General features: G+C 36.9%; 1 protein-coding gene across 2 annotated transcripts in view; it reads right to left on the bottom strand.

The window, feature by feature from the left end:
* Positions 1-10,224: 10,224 nt before the first annotated feature.
* PLCL1 (phospholipase C like 1 (inactive)) overlaps positions 10,225-20,852 on the bottom strand; it is a 362,944-nt gene continuing 352,316 nt past the window's right edge. For both annotated transcript variants that reach the window (XM_046019760.1, XM_046019761.1), the window contains exon 6: positions 10,225-11,895. In XM_046019760.1, the coding sequence (XP_045875716.1) occupies positions 11,713-11,895 (183 nt within the window). In that variant the 3' untranslated portion in view covers positions 10,225-11,712. The remainder of the gene's footprint in view (positions 11,896-20,852) is intronic.

Genomic DNA, 20,852 nt, shown 5'->3' with positions numbered 1-20,852 from the left:
TGAAGTTGTCTTCTCATTAGGAATTGGGACACTTGAGATTTTACTAGGTCTCAAGTCCTTACTCCTAAGGTAACCAGATTACCAAGTAAGTAACCTTAGATCCTGCAGCTTAAGATAAAAAATTTAGTTCTTCACTTAAATTTTAAATAAGCATTTTAATAACATCCAAGCTAAAAGTGAAGAATTCTAGCAAGAATAAACTCAAGGCATTTCTTAAGGAAAAAAAAAAGTTTGAATAAAATATTACAAGAGCAGTCCGAAAAGAAAAGCAAATCAATATGAATATATAAAGTAACATAAAAGACTATAGTACAAAATGCTAAAATATAACATAAGAGTCATAGAAGGTCATTCACAAATTTTTAAGAACACTGGAGATAGCCTCAGGGCATCTGGGTGGCTCAGTCACTTGAGTGGCCAACTCTTGATTCGGGCTCAGGTCATGATCTCAAGGTTGTGATATAGAACCCTGCTTCAGGCTCCCCACTCAGCAGGGGTCTGCTTGAGTTTCTTTCCCCTGCCCCTCCCCAACACTCACACATGTTCTCTCAATCTCTCTCTCTCTCTCTCTCTCCCCCCTAAAATAAGTAAATAAATATTTAAAAAATTTTGAGATAGTATCAAGTTTTACTCCAGGAAATTTACTATCATTTTTATGAAATAAGATTTCTGTGACATAATCTTCCTCCATTATTATCATGTGACCTTGGAAAAAATACTTAACTTCTCTGTGGAACAGTAAAATTTCCAGAATTGGCAACAGCAATATGTCTGGTTTCACATACTCTTCCAGAGCCTTCCCATACCTCATCAATAGTTAACTTCATCACACCTCTCCTCCTTGACACTGGGCATGCCTTAAGGGTCACCTTCAGTGAATACAATGTGGTAGAAATGGTGCTGTGTGATTTACCTGGTGAAGTCATAAAGGTGACCCGCCATTATCCTGGCTGGCTATCTTAAGGAACACTGACGCAGAGGCTATCTGTACATCTTGCAGTTAAGTTCTCAGCAGCACTGACTCCTGGCCCTGGGCGAGAACAAACTGAATGATTCCAGCCCCTGGCCTTCAAATCATCCCAAGTGACACCGAGTAGAACAGAGAAGGGTACCCCCCGTTGAACCCTACCTAAATTGCAGATAGCTGAACAAAATGAATGGGCTCCATTCTTTAAACGGGGAGGCTTGGGAGCAATTTGTTATGCAGCAATAGAAACTGAGCAGTCTCTCAGCCCTGGTTTCCCTTCTAGATATTGAGATATTGAGAATATCAATGTCTAAGACAGTTTTGAGAACTAAATGAGTGGATACAGGTAGGCATTTAGCACAGCACGTGGCACACAGAAGACAGGGTACGAGCTAACTATTAAAGATGGGACCAGAAAATAGATCATAACGGGAAAATCTGTCTGAGAGGCAAGGAGGAATTTAAATAAAGAGCCAGATGAGTTAAAGAATAAATTCTTTGAAATGAAAAATGTGATCAAACATTAAGCAGCAATACTGACAATATAGAATATGGAATTTTTGTTGTAAAGGAAAGTCACAAGAAAACCTCCCAGTATTCAAAGTGCAGAAAAATAGCATGATTACAGAAAAGATGAGGGAAAGATATGATGATGATGAGGCCAAATCTATTCCTAAAGAGACTAAAACAGTGACACGAAGCAAATATGTCCCTACATGCATGTGTGTGCGCGCACACACATACACGCTGGAAAAGGCAAAAAGAAAACTTTTATAAGCTAAAAAGATACCTAACTCTTCAAACTCACTATTTCCCAGCTAAAAATAAAATTGAATTATCTGAAAATATACAGAAGTGAAATCTTAAACATCAAGGGAAAAAAGAAACACCAAACAGACAGGCAGGGGTAAGGTTTACTTATAAATTAAAATAAATACATAAAGCTGCCTCGAAATTATTATTAACTTTGAGATACTGTTGTGTATTTTTAAGGGCTTTATTGAGGTATAATGTCATACAGTAAGTTCCACATATTTGAAGCATACAATTAGTTACACTTAGATGTATGTATAACATGGGAAGCCATCACCACATTCAAGATGATGAACACAGACACCCTCCCTGAAAGTCTCCTTCTACCACTTCGAGCCCCCACATCCCCCCACTTTCCCCAGGCAAACACTGATCTGTCATGATTCATTAGTTTACATTTCCAAACATTTATATTATTAGATATGTGGTATGCACTTTTCGTCAGACCTCTTTTACTCATTATAATTGTTTTGAGATTTGGCAGTTCGTGTCTTCCAAGGAAGTTGTAGAATTTAGGGGCCTAAAGTTTTCGTATTCCCATCTTTTCTAATACACATATTAACTGCTATAAAATTCCTCCTATGAACAACACTAGTGTTGTTCTAAGAATTCTGATGATTTGTCACTTACGTTCAAACTACCTTCTGAGTTCCTTTTTGATTTCTTCTTTGGCTAATGAATTATTTAGAAGTGCTTCATTTAGTTTTTGAATATTTGGAGATTTTCCAAATGTCTTTCTATTATTGATTGCTAATGTAATTCCTTTGTAGTCAGAGAACACATTTTGTGTAATTTTAATCCTTTTAAACTTATTGAGATTGGCTTTATAACCCAGAACATGGTTTCTCTTGATCAATGTGTCTGTACACTTGAAAAAGCATGTCTGCTACTCTTGTTGAGGGCAGTGCTGTAGAAACGTCAGTTATGTCAGGGTGGTTGATGATATTATTTAAATCTCTTAGACCCATATTTATTTTCTATTTGATCAATCAACTGTTTAGGAAGGTGTATTGAAGACTTGGACTATAATCATATGATTGTGTATTTCTTCTGACAATTCTATCAGTTTTGCCTCATGCATTTTGAAGCACTGATTTTAGATGCATAAGCATTTAGAATTAGAACATCTTCTTGATGAAGTGATTCCTTAATCACTACAAAAGGACCCTCTTGATCCCTGGCATCATTCATTGCTCTGAAATCTACTTCATCTGATATGAATACAGCCATTTCAGTTTTCTTTTGATCCATGTTAGCATAATGTATCTTTCCCATCTGTTTACTTTTAACCTGTTTGTATCATTCTGTTTGAGGTGTACTTTCCATATACAGTGTACTGTTTAGTTTCTTATTCAATCTGACAACTTTATTTATACAATTATATTTAATGTGATTACTGACATAGTTAGCCTTGAAGACAAACATCTTGGGGGCACCTGGGTGGCTCAGTGGGTTAAAGCCTCTGCATTCGGCTCAGGTCATGATCCCAGGGTCCTGGGATCAAGCCCCGCATCGGGCTCTCTGCTTGGCTGGGAGCCTGCTTCCTCCTCTCTGTCTCTCTCTGCCTGCCTCTCTGCCTACTTGTAATCTCTATCTGTCAAAAAAATAAATCTTAAAAAAAAAAAAAAATCTTGCTAGTTGTTTTTTTTCCCCCATCTCTTCTTTCTTCCTTTTTTTTTCCCCCTATTTCTGCCTTCTTTGGGATTAATTGAATATATTCTGCTGATTCAATTTTAGTGGTTGATTTAGGATTGTGATAAGTTAAGGAGTAACTTCAAGTGGTATCAGACTATTTCGCACATAGTACTGGAGTCTTTCTCTTCTACCAATTTGGTGCTGTTCTTATCATTTTCCTTTTATATCCTTTCCGATTTCCTTATTACCTTGTTCTTTTTGTTTAGACAGTCATTTAACTCTTTGAGATTTAAGTAATATACTTTTTAATCTATTTACCTCTATCGTTGCTATTCCTAGTGTTCTTTATTCCTTTGTGTAGATCCGTATCTTCGTCTGACATCATTTTCTCCAGTCTAGAGGAATTCTGTTGAGAATTTAGTCACACTACTCCATAATATTGCTCCCTCAGCATCCATTTTGTGTGGCCAGGAGGACTGTGGAGGCCTTGAACTGACACTAGCCCCTTCTTGAATGCATGCTCTAGGTAACAGCGCACAGAGTCGTAAGTAAATGCAATTTCCTGATATAAATTCCCCAAACCACCCTTGTGAGAAACAGTCTCTCCCCATCTCAGAGCCTTCTCCTTGAGTGCCCTGAAGATAAGACCCCCACAAAGTTTACCAAAACCCCACTTTTGAACTGGCCAATCCAGCCTTAGTTAGCCCAAGAACACCAAAGTTCTCCACCTCATACCCAAAATAAAGGTATGTGCCCTCAGTCCCCCAGTTTCCTTCTGCCTGTACCCTGCCTCTACCACTCCATGGTCCCTTATTGAAGTGTGCCACATACATTTTCTGGCAGTTACGAGTAACGAACTTCTCTACTTCAATTCCCTTGTGGCCTTCTGTGGAACCATCCAGCACCTTGGGACTCGACTTAATAAATGATCATTTAACAAAGTCAGAACTTCCTTTAACATTTCTTCTGCTGCAAGTGTGCTGGTGATGAATTCTTTCATCTTTTGAAATTTTTTTAAATTTATTTTTTCTTTTCAGCATAACAGTATTCATTGTTTTTGCACCACACACAGTGCTCCATGCAATACGTGCCCTCCCTATTACCCACCACCTGGTTCCCCCAACCTCCCACCCCCCTCCCCTTCAAAACCCTCAGGTTGTTTTTCAGAGTCCATAGTCTCTCATGGTTCATCTCCCCTTCCAATTTCTCTCAACTCCCTTCTCCTCTCCATCTCCCCATGTCCTCCATGTTATTTGTTATGCTCCACAAATAAGTGAGACCATATGATACTTGACTCTCTCTGCTTGACTTATTTCGCTCAGCATAATCTCTTCCAGTCCCGTCCATGTTGCTACAAAAGTTGGGTATTCATCCTTTCTGATGGAGGCATAATACTCCATCGTGTATATGGACCACATCTTCCTTATTCATTCGTCTGTTGAAGGGCATCTTGGTTCTTTCCACAGTTTGGCGACCGTGGCCATTGCTGCTATAAACATTGAGGTACAGTTGGCCCTTCTTTTCACTACATCTGTATCTTTGGGGTAAATGCCCAGTAGTGCAATTGCATTACTATATGTAATAGGGAAGTTCTGTTTTTAATTTCTTGAGGAATCTTTACATCACATTTAGTTTTAAATGGCACTTTCACTGGGCATAGAATTCTAGAATTAAGTATTTGCCTCTCTTTCAGTTAAATTTGCTCCATTGTCCATTCAGTCTACACTAAATAATGTGCTTTCTAGTTTTCTATGTACTACACGTACATGTCTTATCTCACTATCTACTTTTAAGATTTTCTCAGTATCACTATTTTTGAGTAACTTTATTATAATATGTCTTGGTTGTTTACTTCATGTTTCTGGTCGTTGGGATTTTTTGAAGGTTCTTAGCTCTGTGGCTTTATGGTTTTCACTCAAAGTAAGAGTTTTCTCAATCCTTATTTCTTCAAATATCTTTTTCCTCATCCCCATCAATTTCGTATGTATCAGATTTCTTGGAGTTATTTCACTATTCACTAGTGCTCGGCTCATTATGTAAACTCTCTTTTCTATGTTTCTTTTTTTTTAAAGCAATTCTTTCACTGATAGTTTACGTCACATAGAATTCACCCTGTTAACTGCGCAGGAGTTTTTAGTCCAGTCACAAAGCTGTGCAACCATCATCAGTATCTAATTCCGAACATCTCATCACCCCAAGAGAAAACACATATCCATCAGCAGTCCCTCCCCACCCCCTTCCTCTGAAAACCACTAGTGTGCTTTCTGTCTCCACAGATTTGCGTCTTATGGACACTTCATAGAAATGGAATCACACAATATGTGGTCTCCCTGGTTTCCTTAACTTAGCATGATGTTTTCAAGTTTCATTCATGTTGTAACATGTCTCAGTACTTCATTTCTTTTTATCGTTGAATAACCCGTGTTGTGGGTATACTCTCTCATCATTTCATCTGTTGATGGACACTTGGATTGTTTCCACTTTTTGGCTATTCTGAATAATGGTGCTATGAGCATTTGTGGACATATATTTTCATTTTTCTTGGGGATATGCCTAGAAGTGGAATTGCTGGTCACATAGTAACTCTATGTTTAATCTTTCGATGAAGTGTCAGGTTCTTTTCCAAAGCAGCTGGACCATTTTACATTACTCTAATAGTGTATGATGGTTCTAAGTTCTCTACTTCCTCACTAGCGCTTGTTGATACCTGTCTTTTTTTATTATAGCTATCCTGGTGGGTGAGAAGTGGTATCTCATTGTGGTTTCAATTTAAAATTTTCTGATGATCAATGATGTTGAGTATCCTTCCATTTGTTTATTTCCCACTTGTATATTTTCTCTGAAGAAATGCCTATTCAGATCCTTTGTCCATTTTTAAAATTGGGTTGTCTTTTTATGATGTTGTAGTGATTCTTTATGTATCCTGGATGCCAGTCCTTTATCATACATACAAGTTGTGAACTCATCCTATAGATTGTCTTTTCACTTTCTTGATGGTGTCATTTGAAGTACAAAAGATTTTAATTTTGATGAAGTTCAGTCTTATTCTTCCTTTGTTACTTGTGTTTTGGTGTCATATCTAAAATTCATAGCCTTAACCCAGGATCAAAAATTTTCTTCTATATTTTCTTCTAAGGGTTTTACAGTGATATATATATACATATATATATATATATATATAGAAAAAATTTCATTTCATTTCATATATATGGAATGAAAAAAAATTAAATATATATATATATATATTTAATTTTTTTTCATTCCCCAATGAATCTACCAGAATACCAGAGTAAGCATCATACATAATGTTGAAATACTGCAAAATTCCTCTGAGATTGGGAAGGAGAAAGGATATTTACTAACATAATTTCTATTGAATATTATACTGAAGGTTTTAACCAGTTCTACAAACCAAGAAAGGCAGATAAAAAACATAAGTAAAATGTGCACAGATCGGAAGAGAAAAGATAAAACTGCCATTATTTGTATATGACATAATCTGTACCTATAAAGTCCAAAATAATAGACAATTAAAATCAACAAGTAGTTTATCAAGTTCTCTTGATAGTTTGCATGATAATTACAAAACAATCTATTATATTTTTATATACAATTTGGAAACTTAAGTTTGAAAGTGTTGCTATTTCTAATGGCATGAAAAATGTCAAATACCTAGGAATAGATCTACTGAAGGTTTTGCAAGAACTTTATAGAGAAATCTATAAAACTGTATTAAGAGAAATTAAATATTGCATGGAGCACTGGGTGTTGGGTAAAAACAATGAATACTGTTATGCTGAAAAAAATTAAAAAACAGTCAAGTTAAAAAAAAAGGAAGTTACTACATCCTAAAAAAAAAAAAAAGAGAGAGAGAGAGAGAGAAATTAAATAAGACCTGAATAAATGGAGTAATATGCCATGTAGATAGATTGGAATACTCAATAATGTAAATTATGTCCAAACTCCCCAAAATGATATATCCATTCAATGTAATACCAAAAGAAGTTCCAGAAGGTACCTAATAGAAATGGACATATGGAAATGCAAAGAGGAAATGTTGAAGAAGAAAAGTGAGGAGGCCTACTCTCTCTGATACAAAAACATTACAAAGCTATCATAATTAGAACAGCACAGCAATGTTGCCAGGACAGACACAGACCAACAGAACCAAACAAAGATTCCAGAAATAGACGCACATACATGGGTGCTTCATTTTTTACAAGGATGGCATTGCAGAAGAATGGATAAAGGACAGTCTACAGTAGATAAGCTGGGTCAACTGATTATCCACGTTTAGAACAAATGAAATTAGACATCTAACTTGTTCTGTACACAAAAAAGCAAAGCTAAGAGGATTACAGATTTAAATGTGAAAAGTAATGTAGGAGAATATTTTCATGAGAATAGATGGACAAAGTTCTCTTAACACTAATCATAATGGGAAAAATCATAATTTAAATTAAATTAGGGATCTGCATGTCAAAAGACATTAGTAATATATATGAAATACACAGGGTTAAGATTCTTGTTAAGTAAATGCTTCTTAAAAATAATAATAAAAAGATTAAAAGTTACCACTCCACTCAAAAATGATCAGGAAACTCATAACTATCTATATGAGATTATCCATAGTCAATGAACATACTAATATGTGTTCACTCTCACTAGAGAGTGGACATAAAAAGAAATAAAATTTTTTAATCTAGCAGATTGGCAAACATATAAATAACAATAATTAAACTTAGTATTAGCCAAGATTTCAGCACTCTCACAAATTCTTGGTGGGAATTGAAATTGGATACATATTTTGGAAGCTATTTTGTAATGCATCTCAAAATCCTTAAAATATCTATGTATCCTTTGACCCAACAATTCTACTTCCAGAAATTTATCCTAAAGAAAAAAATCGAACCACTTTGAACAAATGGATTTCATCACTGCAATACTTACATAACAAGAAATTGGGATAGAAAACAGGGGATTGGCTAAATATGTTGTGATAATCCACACAATAAGACACTAACACCAATTTGAATCAAGAATCTCCACCTAAGACATCTACAGAGTCAGGAGGTGACATAAATGAGAGAAGAAGCTCTTTGGCAAACTGGGCAGCCTGGGCCCCTCTTGGAGAAGGCGGCTTCAATTAATTGATGACAAATAAGATGTGGAGAGGTGTGGGAGGGTATCTAGTGTCATCAGAATACCCAATCGTTTAGAAGGGGAAATTAAACTTTTATGTGAAATTTCCGGATTTTTGAAAATTGCCTATTACTTCAAATTTTTTGACTAAGATTCACTGACCAAATAAAACACATTATTAGCATACTATATTCAATTCAAAGGCTAAGAGCCCCAATGTACATATGTATTCATTGACAGAAAGTGATTCGTGATGTATTGTCTTTATTGTGTAAAAAGATTATTACAAAAATACTTTATATAATGTGATCTCACTTTTCTTAAAAATCAAAGCATATTTAGATGTCTGTATAATCAAAGCATGTTCAGTGTCTGAAGAGGTATAAATCTAAATGTTAATAGGAGGTGATTGTTTTACAGATCTGTTTTTGCATGTTTAATATTGATCATTAGCATTTTACTGTCAAAGAATACAATAACGTTCTTTTCATTTTTGGTTATAAGGGAAAGAGTTAGTACTTTAGCTTAAAATTATGAGAATTAAACTGAAAATCAAAACCACTGAACCAATACTCTTGCACATCAAATCAGACAAACCAGAATCCAAAGCCGATTGTTCCGTTTACTCTGTCAGTGGTTCTGTCAGCAACGATGTCTATCATCTGTGCTTCAAAACAAATGGAAATTCATTGGCAATGTAAAAATTAATAAACAAAACCAGAAATAATATCTACCATTATCTTCCTAGTACTGTTGAAAGCTCAGTGGACAGAGCGAGGATTTTTCGACTGCAGTACAAGTCTGGAAAGAAGACAGACACTGGCAGGATGTAATAATGTAAAAAGTTTTGTTTGTTTTTATTATTCTATCCAGAGGCAAGACCATTCTCAAAATCTAACACTCATCCTGCCCCACCCCTCACTCCCTGACTAGCAATCAGACCCAACACAGTGGAGTAGAGAACGGCAGACAACCCATGGCCAGAAGCAGCATGACATGAGGAGGAACCCGTATCATGTTCTCAAGAATACTTGTGTTTTGTTTTATTCTGTTTTTCAAACTCTGTTTAAGCTAAAAACAGTTCAAGAGCATTTGGGCAAGTTCCTAAGTGTGAGTGGAACTTCCAGACAAGTAGAATAAACCAGGGAGGCCACTTTTAAGGATTGGTTTTGACCCTCAAGTAAAGAAATTAATAATATTCTTCAAGTGTTTTCACTCTTCATCTTCTCTTCCCACCTCTCTGTACCACCAGGAAAGGCAAGGACTTCTCTGAATAGAATTCAGGGAGGTGAAGAGGTCCACAGGTGAAACCAACCAATTGATTGATGTAAAATGGGTTTTGTTTCTGTCTCTATCATCCGCTTTTCATCATAAGGAGTTTAGACACTTGCATTCTACTATTCCTTTTACTGAGAAGGTTAAGTGTAATGGAGGGTAAAGAAATTTTTTCAGGCAATTGTAGTACCATTGGAAACCTACCTTAAAATGAACTCATGAACCCCCCCTCCGCCAAGTGCCCAGTTTGAAACTCAAGGAGAAATTTCACCATATTTGGTCCATGGAAATATCATGCCCTTTGAGATATTTTTAATATAATATCATTATATTTCATTATTTTCAATTTTTTCTCTTTTCAATGAACTCACAATAAGGGAAAACAATAAAAGTGTTGTTTCATATCTTTACTTTCAGTAATGTGCAACATGAACATAATAGTGTTAAGAAGTCAGAAATAACTTAACACGGTAGCTACAGAAGATGCTTATATCTGCAAAATGTCAACATTATCTTCCCTAGGTTCCCCCAAAACTGGTGTATTTGTTAATCAAATTAATTAAGAAGCTTTTCAAAATAAAAGCAATGTTTTAAATAAATATATTTTCATAACCATAGAACATTTAGTTCTTCTGGAGGTAACAAACATATTACACTCAAGTACTTTATGAAGATATTAGGGTAAAAATTATCTGGATGCAACTATAAATGTACCCTAATTAGTTTGCTTCTTTTGTGTGTATGTTTTTGTTCATGTATTAAAATTGTATCATATTTATACTCAGTTAGTTCTTAAATCATCATAAAGATGTTATCTGGCCCACAGAATTTATATGAGCTCAACATGATAATGTGGTATTGTTTGAACAATGTCTTTCCATTTAAATTTAGTACAATAAATTATATTTAATCAAAGACAAGACCTCCTAGCTGCTCATGTCCATTATAGAAAATGAATGCTAGATTCCCAGTTTGGAAGAATGAGACCTTCCAACAAATCTCAACCTTGAAATTTTATAACTGAAAATAATGTCACATTAAAATCCCAATTACAACAGAGCTCTCACTGTATTTCAGAGTTCCACATAGGTGGATATAAATTCATTAATGATCAGCTTTTCCATTGAAATCATACACTTATTAAACAACTACCAAAAATCTATCTAAAAATTTATTTGATTTAATGAATACTTTAAAGAGTCTCTAACTGAAGAAATGATTTTGCTGACCTCAGAAATTCTGATCACTTGTTTATCTTTCATTCACTTTTATTTCTACTGCAATTCTTGGGAATTTTTCTAATCTATATATAATCTACCAAAACATCTATGCATTGGTAAATCTGGCTTCCTTTGATAATAACCTATGTTAATGACAAATTAAATGACAAAGTAAAGTAAACACAGTAACCGGTTATTGTAAGTGCTCTTTAGAATTTCAGATTAACAAATTTGTCCCAAAATGATAAGGTAATGACCTACTAAATGAATAATGCAACATAGACTAGATTTTCATAGGATCTCGATCTCTCTCAATCTCTTTTCCTCTCTCTGTCACTTTCTGGTTCTTCCTTTCTTTCTTTTGTTCTCTCTCTCTCTCTGTCTCTGTTTCTCTCTCACACACACACATACACACTCGCTCCCACCCACATCCATACATGGGTATGTACACATCTCAGAATTTTAAACACCACTACTAAAGGTTTTAACTTAGATAAATTAACTACATTAAAATACTGACATTGTGAAAATATCTATGTCCAACACCCCACAGAGGGCATCTTTTTGTGAACTTCTAAAAAGCTTAAAGAAAGAAAACCAGAAAGAAAAACCAGAGTCCTCGGGGCAAAGGCTGGGTGAGCGTGTCAGCACTGCTCACGGTCACAGCTTCCCATTCTCCTCGCTGCTCTCCTTCTCCTCTATGGCTTCCAGGCTGCGTTTGCTCTTGGCTTCTGCACCACTGCTGGGTGCTTTACTAAGTCCACAGGACAGGCACGCCAGCTGAATCTGCTTCATGTTTTCTACAGCTTCATTCTTGGCATTCTTCAACAGATCCCCTTGGCCCTACAAACAAGGACAAATATATACCAAAGAAGAAAGTTATGGACCAGGCGTATCCTGAGTGACATTACTCTATATATTAGTGCTACTCCTCAGTGAGGAAATGGACCCAGAATCTCAGAGCCTGGGAATACCCCCAGGCTTTTTTCTAGCACTGTTCAGGGTCTTGCTCTTTAAGCCAGGGACCTCAGCCTAGGCCTTCCTTCCCAATCAGGTCTGTGGTTGCCAGTTGCCCCTTGAGATTCCTGCAGTGAGGAATAACCTGGGGGGTAAGGGGGAAGGCGGAGGGGGGCTACTCTGCATTATGAGGATGATGCACCGTCCCTCTCCATTTCTGCAAAGAAGACATCCAGATGGCCAACAGACACATGAAAAAGTGCTCCACATCACTCAGCATCAGGGAAACACAAATCAAAACCACAATGAGATATCACCTCACACCAGTCAGCATGGCTAAAATTAACAAGTCAGGAAATGACAGATGCTGGCGAGGATGAGGAGAAAGGGGAACCCTCCTCCACTGTTGGTGGGAATGCAAGCTGGTGCAACCACTCTGGAAAACAGCATGGAGGTTCCTCAAAATGTTGAAAATAGAACTACCCTATGTCTCAGCAATTGCACCACTGGGTATTTACCCTAAAGATACAAACTTAGTGATCTGAAAGGGCACGTGCACCCGAATGTTTATAGCAGCAATGTCTACAATAGCCAAACTATGGAAAGAACCTAGATGTCCATCAACAGATGACCGGATAAAGAAGATGTGGTATATATACACAATGGAATACTATGCAGCCATCAAAAGAAATGAAATCTTGCCATTTGCGACGACGTGGATGGAACTAGAGGGTATCATGATTAGTGAAATAAGTCAATTGGAGAAAGACAACTATCAAATGATCTCCCTGATATGAGGACGTGGAGATGCAACATGGGGGTTTAGGGGGATAGGAGAAGAATAAATGAAACGAGATGGGATTGGGAGGGAGACAAACCATAAGTGACTCTTAATCTCACAAAACAAACTGGGGGTTGCTGCGGGGAGGTGGGGTTGGGAGAGGGTTGGGAGGTGGGGTTATGGACATTGGGGAGGGTATGTGCTATCGTGAGTGCTGTGAAGTGTGTAAACCTGGCGATTCACAGACCTGTACCCCTGGGGATAAAAATACATTATATGTTTATAGAAAAAATAAGAAATAAAAAATGACTGAATTAAAAAGAAAAAAAAAAGAATGAAACAAGACAAAACCAGAGAGGGAGACAAGGCATAAGAAACTCTTAATCTCAGGAAACAAACTGAGGGTTGCTGGAGGGGAGAGGGTGGGGGGATGGACACTGGTAGGGTATGTGCCATGGTGAGCACTGTGAATTCTGTAAGACTGACAAATCACAGCCCTGCACCCCTAAAGCAAATAATACATTATATGTTAATAAAAAATAAAACAACGATTCCCCCCCAAACAAACGAACAAATAGAAAAAAACCCATCACTGTCTGTTGGAGCCATCAGTTCGTAAATGCACACCTTGATCAAAACTGTGACTCAATATTTCAGTCCTGAGATGAGTTCTGCTTAAAGAAGAGTAAGTCCAGACTTCCAGCGTTCTTCCTCCCCACCCCACTCCAGCTCAGTGCCATGGGGATCGCTTAACCTCCTGTCCCTTTTGTCCCTCCCCTTTCCCATCCTCCTTCCAGGCGGCAGCATTTCCCTCCCCTTTTCAGATGCAGCATCGGAAAGTCCCCCTCCCACACTGTTCCATGCAGAAAAGGGGAGAAAGAGGGAATCTTCGCAAAACAGTCCGTATAGAAAGAACGGAATCTTAGAACAAAGGCCAGTCTTTGATATTGAAAAAAAGCAAATGAGGATCACAGGAAACCATCTGCTCTCAGGAACATCAGCACTTGAGAAAGACTTTCTCTCCCTTTTTTTTTAAATTTCTTATTTTACTTCTTCATTAATCATGAGCAAGTGGATAAGCTGATGCTGACCCAGGCACCCGATGGACCAAGGGTGGGGAAGCCAGAACTACTCCCACGGGGCACGGACGAAAGAGGAAATGGTCCTTCCTCTCTTCCCTCTCCATTCTCACTGCAGTGGTGCTGTGACCCCGAACTGCAGGGACAGTGCGGGGGGATGTGGAGTGGACAGTGACGGCTGCAGAGTTGCTCCACAAAGCACAGACTCGGCAAAAGGATACGTCACCTATTTTGTCCAATGTGCTCCATGGGACGCTGTTTAATGTGAGGAGTGGTTTTTCCTCAGGATGTCTGATGAAACATGTTAAAAAATGCCACAGCATGTTCCATTCCTCAAAATCTACACAAGCACCTGCCAATCTTACCTATGTAATAACAGCAAAATCCTTCTAATAACAGGGTTTAACCGAATGGGAAGCACAAGGATGGCTTTGCCTAATATTTTTGATAAAGTGGACTTACCCCCAATCACTTCAGTCACGGAACAGGGTTTTATAAGCAGACGTGGAAGTTTTATAGTCTAGCCTTCTCGTGAGGAGAAAAGAGGCAGAGCCTGAGGAGGTTTAGTGACTGACCCAAGGTCACAGCTGGGCAATGACTGAGCTGGACCAACACCTCCGTCCAGTGTCCTATTTCCCACACCACTAAAGACTAGAAAATGAACACTGTCACATCGAGATGGATTTTCTAAGGGACAAATATTCACTATGCCAGCAGAATTTGGGGAGTCAGCTCTGAACAGTGATGAGTACCCTTGGGGCAGTGAAAAACAAAGTCACATCCACTCTGAAAAATGCAATTCTTAAATAGTAATAATAACACATATAAAGTGCTTACTCTGTACAGGCACTCTTTTTTGTGTTTTACATATGTTCATTCATTCAATTGTCAGAGAAACCCTACAAAGATACACACTTTTCTTATTCTTGGTTTCTTGATGAAACAACAACAACAACAACAACTAAGGCCCAGAGTGGTGCCCTTTCCCAGAGTCATGCACCAGCTATGTGGTCGAGCAGGGGTTTCAATAAAGTGCAGCAGTTGGCTCTAGTTACCCACTGTATGATACAGTGTCTCTTTAAGGAAAATCGTGCAATTTCTCCAAAGCACATTAGAGCCTCCCATTCATTGTTTCATGTATTCACCCATGAAAACAATGCAGATGTAAAGAAAATCATCGCTCTTGTGGCAAGTCTGACAGATCAGGTGCACCAAGGACATTCTGGCAGGGACAAAAGTCAAGCTCTCTCAGTTTTGCTCTTAGCTCCAACAATTTCTCCCTGAGCCACCGGCTCTTCTGTAAACATGAAAGTAGTCTTCTGCTAAAGTAGTCAGTGCTAAAGATTAAAGAAAATATGTTGAAGAATTGTCTGTAATTTAGATAATCACAAGTAAACTATGCTATAAGGTGATGTGAAAAGCGGGTATCACAGTCTGCTACTCTAATGAATTACCTTGGTACTGTACAAATGTTAATAGATAAATTTTACTAATCTGTTTAAAATGAATCTGCAAGAGTCTGTTTTACAGAGATAGGCATATTGCTGCTGGTTTTACAAAGTGAAAGATTCCTTTAAAAACCAAACTCTATTAATAAAAAGATCAGATCCACACTCATTTTCAGTGTTACTTTTAAGAGATCGTTTTCCTTTTAGTTTTTAAAGTTTCATTAAGCATTTTAAAATTGCAACAAAAGCAAAATTGGCATCTTCCCTAATTGCAAGAGAAGAGTGAAAGATGCAAAAACATCAGCTTGATGCTGCTAATGCCTAGTGCTCTCCCTTCCCTTGTTCCGAGGCAGGTTATGAAACCTAGCTAATTAATCAGCCAGAAGGCCGTCTCATCAGTTCCAAGAGGTGGCATCCAGGCCTGCATGCCAGACTGTGCTAGTTCTGGTACACAGAAGTCCCTCTCTCCAGAAAACAATGGCCAATTGGAGAAAACACTTTGTGCCAGTGCACGAAAACACAACTACATCATCTCCTGATAACCAGGAGACAACGCGTCCTGGCTGAATCACACAGGCAGAAAAGAAATAGAAAGAGAAACCCAATTGTTAATTAATAGAAGGCAAAATGAGAGACTAATTCTACATTTAAATTTTTACTTTTTATCTTGAAATATTTATGTAAAATTTTTTTTCTGTTCTTTAAAGAAGGAAGAATTAAGGTCATCTTTCTGTTCTGTGGCTCAAGGAATCTACTCTGTGAGTCCTCCCTATTAGTATATCAGAACAAGGAAAGACACATACCAGGCAAAACTGTAAAAAGAGTGAAGTTTATTGTTAACAACCCCTACCCTGACATTCATTTTTAGTGCTTTTTCCCGTCTTATACACAGCAATTACTCCTGGCCAATGAGCATCCATCTCTCTACTCTGTTATGCTCCCTCTCAAATTCTTAACAAGCCAGTCTATACGGTATCTCCTCTTTCAAACACCTTTGTCCTATGTATCATTTCCTATAAGATGTATTGGGTATTCAGATCCTCTGATCAATTTAAAGGGATTAGTGTGTTGTGTGTATTTAATGAGTACTGTAACAGGCGTTTCCAAAGAAATATGCTCATACAATTATTTCAAGTAGAGGTCTTGGGAGAGAAGAAGGAAATAAGAGAATTTTACTTGGTGTTACATAAATCAAAATACTTCTCAGATACGAAAATATCTCTGGGATTGTTATGGTCTGGAATGTAAAATTGGTGTACAGTGTGATCATTGAACGTTCAACTTGAAAGAAATGTCAAGCTGCTGCCAATGTTTTGATATTCTAGCAATCTCATGGCATTTTGCAGTTTCCCTCCTCTGAGGTTAGGGATGCTTCAGGGGGAAAAAATGAGGACTGCTTTAACCTAAAGAAAAGCAGAAATAGTACAGAGCATATCAGACAACTGATGCTGATGGGACAGCAGAACTACCAAAAGTCTCAAGGGCAATGGCCACCAATTCAGCCTCCACAATTACTTGGTTTCCAAAATTAAGAGTTCATGGAAATCCCTGCATATTTAAGGAGTAACTCTTGGCATCACAGAAAACCACAGAGAGATCACTATAGGGATTTTGAATCTAAAAATTCGTGATGATTAATGAATTTTTAAAGAGGTTAAGCAGTCATAACCAAGTCCTTGCAACTATATTAAATTGAGATTAAAACGTATTATCTAGAAATCAAGAAATATCTGGTGCAATTTAATTATAAATGGGCTTGATGTATAATGCCACAAGTTTTATTTCTACTAATAAACTTATTACTGACAGTAAAATATTATCATAACCCTAAACAGAAGCTAACATTTATTGAACACTTAAATATACTAAGTATAAGCAAATTTGCACAGATTATCTCATTATATCATAACTATAAAAAACCGGAATTCTAAATGTAAGGAATTTATTAGTTATATATTTGGAAGTTATCTATATATTTAGAATATATTTTAGAACATATTTAGAATTTAGAATTTAGAATAGATTTAGAATAGATTTTATTATCTGTCAAAAGACATTCAGATTTTTATTATTCCTTTCCTTTTTTTTTAATCTAACTTTTTAATTTCTTATTTTTTATAAACATATAATGTATTTTTATCCCCAGGGGTACAGCTCTGTGAATCGCCAGGTTTACACACTTCACAGCACTCACCATAGCACATACCCTCCCCAGTGTCCATAACCCCCCTCCCCCTCTCCCAACCCCACCTCCCCCCAGCAACCATAAGTGACTCTTATTATTCCTTTCCTACTAAGGAAGGCAACTCCCTCCCTTCCCAAACACAGTTCAAAAATAATTTTCACTATAATCTGGCAAAATAACTTACAGAAGACATCCATGATTCCTTCACACCCATTTTTCCCATGAACTGCACTCTCTCTCGTGTTATTAGTGCATAAAAGAGCAGGAGAACATCATGACTAGTGTCCTTGTCACATGTGAAGGAAATGTGTCTCAAAGCAGTCCACAAATATTTAAAGAAGCTAATGAGACTCTGGGAATGGATACACCCTCACATATACACATCTACACACATAAACAAATGGAGCTCTGTCTCCAGACTGGTGTGGGTATTTTTCAGCACATACTCAATGGCAGATTGATTCCCTGATACTCTTTCATGTGAGGGTCCGCGTCTGCAGCTAGTGTCGATAGCTATGAACAAACAATACGGTACGGAAAGTCAGCCACAGACAGCATGATGGAATCAGCACCTCTTGATTTGTGCCGGCTACCATGTTCTGGACAAAACCATGCAAAGGTGAGTCGTGCCCTACCACCATTTTACTAGTTCAAAAACCATGCTTTTGGGGAAATCTCTGTTTTATCTGAAGAAGCTAAATGTTTTGTTCCAAAGGGTTTGTAGAAGTAACTTCCACAATGTTCTTCATTTGAGGAATAAAAACAGCAGATCAAAAATGCGGTGATATCACAACAGATGTACTTCTCTTGATGTGACATTTCTAGAATATGGGGTAAATCTCTGCAAAGATGGGAATTCTTGCTCTCTGGAACAAAAGCCTAGCCATGTAGGGAATGGAAACAAGTTGTTAACAAGAGTTACAGGGCACAAAAGTATGGCTATTAGAAGATTATGGATATAATAACTTAACTGCAAAAAAATAGAGGTTTCCATTGCATTTAATTATCAACAGTCAGATATATTATTTTCCATACCTGGGCAATGAAATATTCCAACTGTGTTCTACTTGTCAGTTAAAGAGTTGAATTTTAACTCTATGAATTCTCAAGGAATATAGATGAATAATTATAGATTGTTTGTGTCTCAGAGCACTGGATTAATGGAGCCAATGCCATGCAGCCATATAGAGCTATGTGTTACTCTTCATCTAAAGCTCTGAACTCGGGGCGCCTGGGTGGCTCAGTGGGTTAAGCCGCTGCCTTCGGCTCAGGTCATGATCTCGGGGTCCTGGGATCGAGTCCCGCATCGGGCTCTCTGCTCAGCAGGGAGCCTGCTTCCCTCTCTCTCTCTGCCTGCCTCTCTGCCTACTTGTGATCTGTGTCTGTCAAATAAATAAATAAAATCTTTAAAAAAAAAAAAAGAAAAAAAAATAAAGCTCTGAACTCAAACCAAGTTAACACTGTTTTCAAATCTTTATTACATAATACAATCAAATTATTTTATTCTTAAAGGAAGAGAAAGGGGACTACACTGGACATATTCACCTGACCCACTGTATTTTATAATTTTCTATAAAGGTCAGGTTTTTCGATTAGTTTTGTGGTTGATTTATTTTAGTATTGTTCACAAATTCCAATTAATCAAATGTTTCTGAATACTATGGAAACAGAACATAAACAAGTCTTTTTAATACATAACAATCTAATTCTGAAGGAAGACTAGTTTATAAAATGTAGAAGATATTTTGAAGAAATTTTGAGAATAATTTAATACCAAAGAGAAGACAACATTGCAAAATACAGCAGAATGGTGGGGGTATAGCTCAGTGGTAGAGCATTTGACTGCAAAATACAGCAGAATGGCACGTTTAATAAGCACAACTATATAAAAGGCTATAAAAAATTTGAAACTAGAATCTATTGAAATTCAACATAATGAAAATTATATTTGAAAGTTAAATATGAAAACATATGTTTTAAGGCCTGGCAAATAAAATCTTTTTTCACGTTTGTTTTTCAGATAACATACTGAATTGTTACAATATCTTTCTCATCAGGAAATCTTAACTAACTTGAATGTCCGAAGGAATAAAGAATCCTATGTACTTAAAAATGGTAACTGTGTCTTAAGCAAAAAGCATTTTCATTGACCATGTTTTTCAAAAATAGTTTTTAATATAGAGAAAAGTATCTTTGTGTTATTGAATATATATATAAATAAACTCATTTAACATTATTTAAACACTACTCATTCGTAATTGTAATTACATTATGGAACTAGAATGAAAGATAAAAATCAAGATCATCTCATTGGATGCATAAAAAATCATTTGACAAAATTCAACATCCTTTCATGATAAAAACTCTCAACAAACTGAGTATAGAAGGAAGGTACCTCAATGTAATTCAGACCACATATGAAAAGACCAGAAGTAACATCACAGTCAATGGTGAAAGTCTGAAAGCTTTTCCTTTAAGATCGGGAACAAGACAATGGTGCCTACTGCCATTATTTCTACTCAACACAGTACTTGCAAATCCTAGACAGAGAGTTAGGTGACAGAAAGGAAGAAGAAGGGAAAGGAAGGGAAAAAGAGGGAGGGAGGGGAAGAAAAGAGAGAGAGAGAAAGAAAGAGAGAGAGAGGGAGGGAGCAAAGGAAGGAAGGAAGGGAGGAAAGGGGGGAGAAAGGCAGAGAGAAAGAATATGAGAGAGAGAGGGAGGGAGGGAGGAAGAAGAAGAAAGAGAAAGAAAAAGAAAGAAAGAGAAAGAGGGAGAGAAGGAAAGAAAGAGAGAGAAAGAGAAAGGAAGAGAGAAAGAAAGAGTAACCAAATCAGAAAGGGAGTAGTAAAATTGTCTCTGATTACAGATGACCTAATCTTATACATGGAAAACTCTAAAGACTACACCAAACAATTGTTAGAGCTAATACATGAATTCACTGAAGTTGCAGGATACAAAATTAACAGGCAAAAATCAGTTGTGTTAATCAGTTAGCAATAAACAATCAGAAAAAGAAATTTAAAAATCCAATTTACAATATCATTTAAAACAACAAAATACTTAAATTTAACCAAGAAGGTGAAAGATCTGCATACTGAAAACAAGATACTGATAAAAGAAATTGAAGAACACACAAATGAATGGAAAGATATCTCATGGTTTTGGATCAGAAGAATTAATACTATAATACCCATGCTACCCAATATCATCTATAGATTCAGTGCAATCCCTATCAAATTTCATCCAGGACCACAAAGCACTGAAAATAGCCAAAACAATATGAAAAAGAACACAGCTGGAGGCATCACCCTTCCTGATTTTATCTTATTTTTACCCTTCCTGATTTTAA

Source organism: Meles meles, chromosome 9 (assembly GCF_922984935.1).
Source record: "Meles meles chromosome 9, mMelMel3.1 paternal haplotype, whole genome shotgun sequence".
NCBI lineage: Eukaryota > Metazoa > Chordata > Mammalia > Carnivora > Mustelidae > Meles > Meles meles.
The sequence above is the reverse complement of the archived record's forward strand: the minus strand, read 5'-3'. Positions and strand labels throughout refer to the sequence as shown.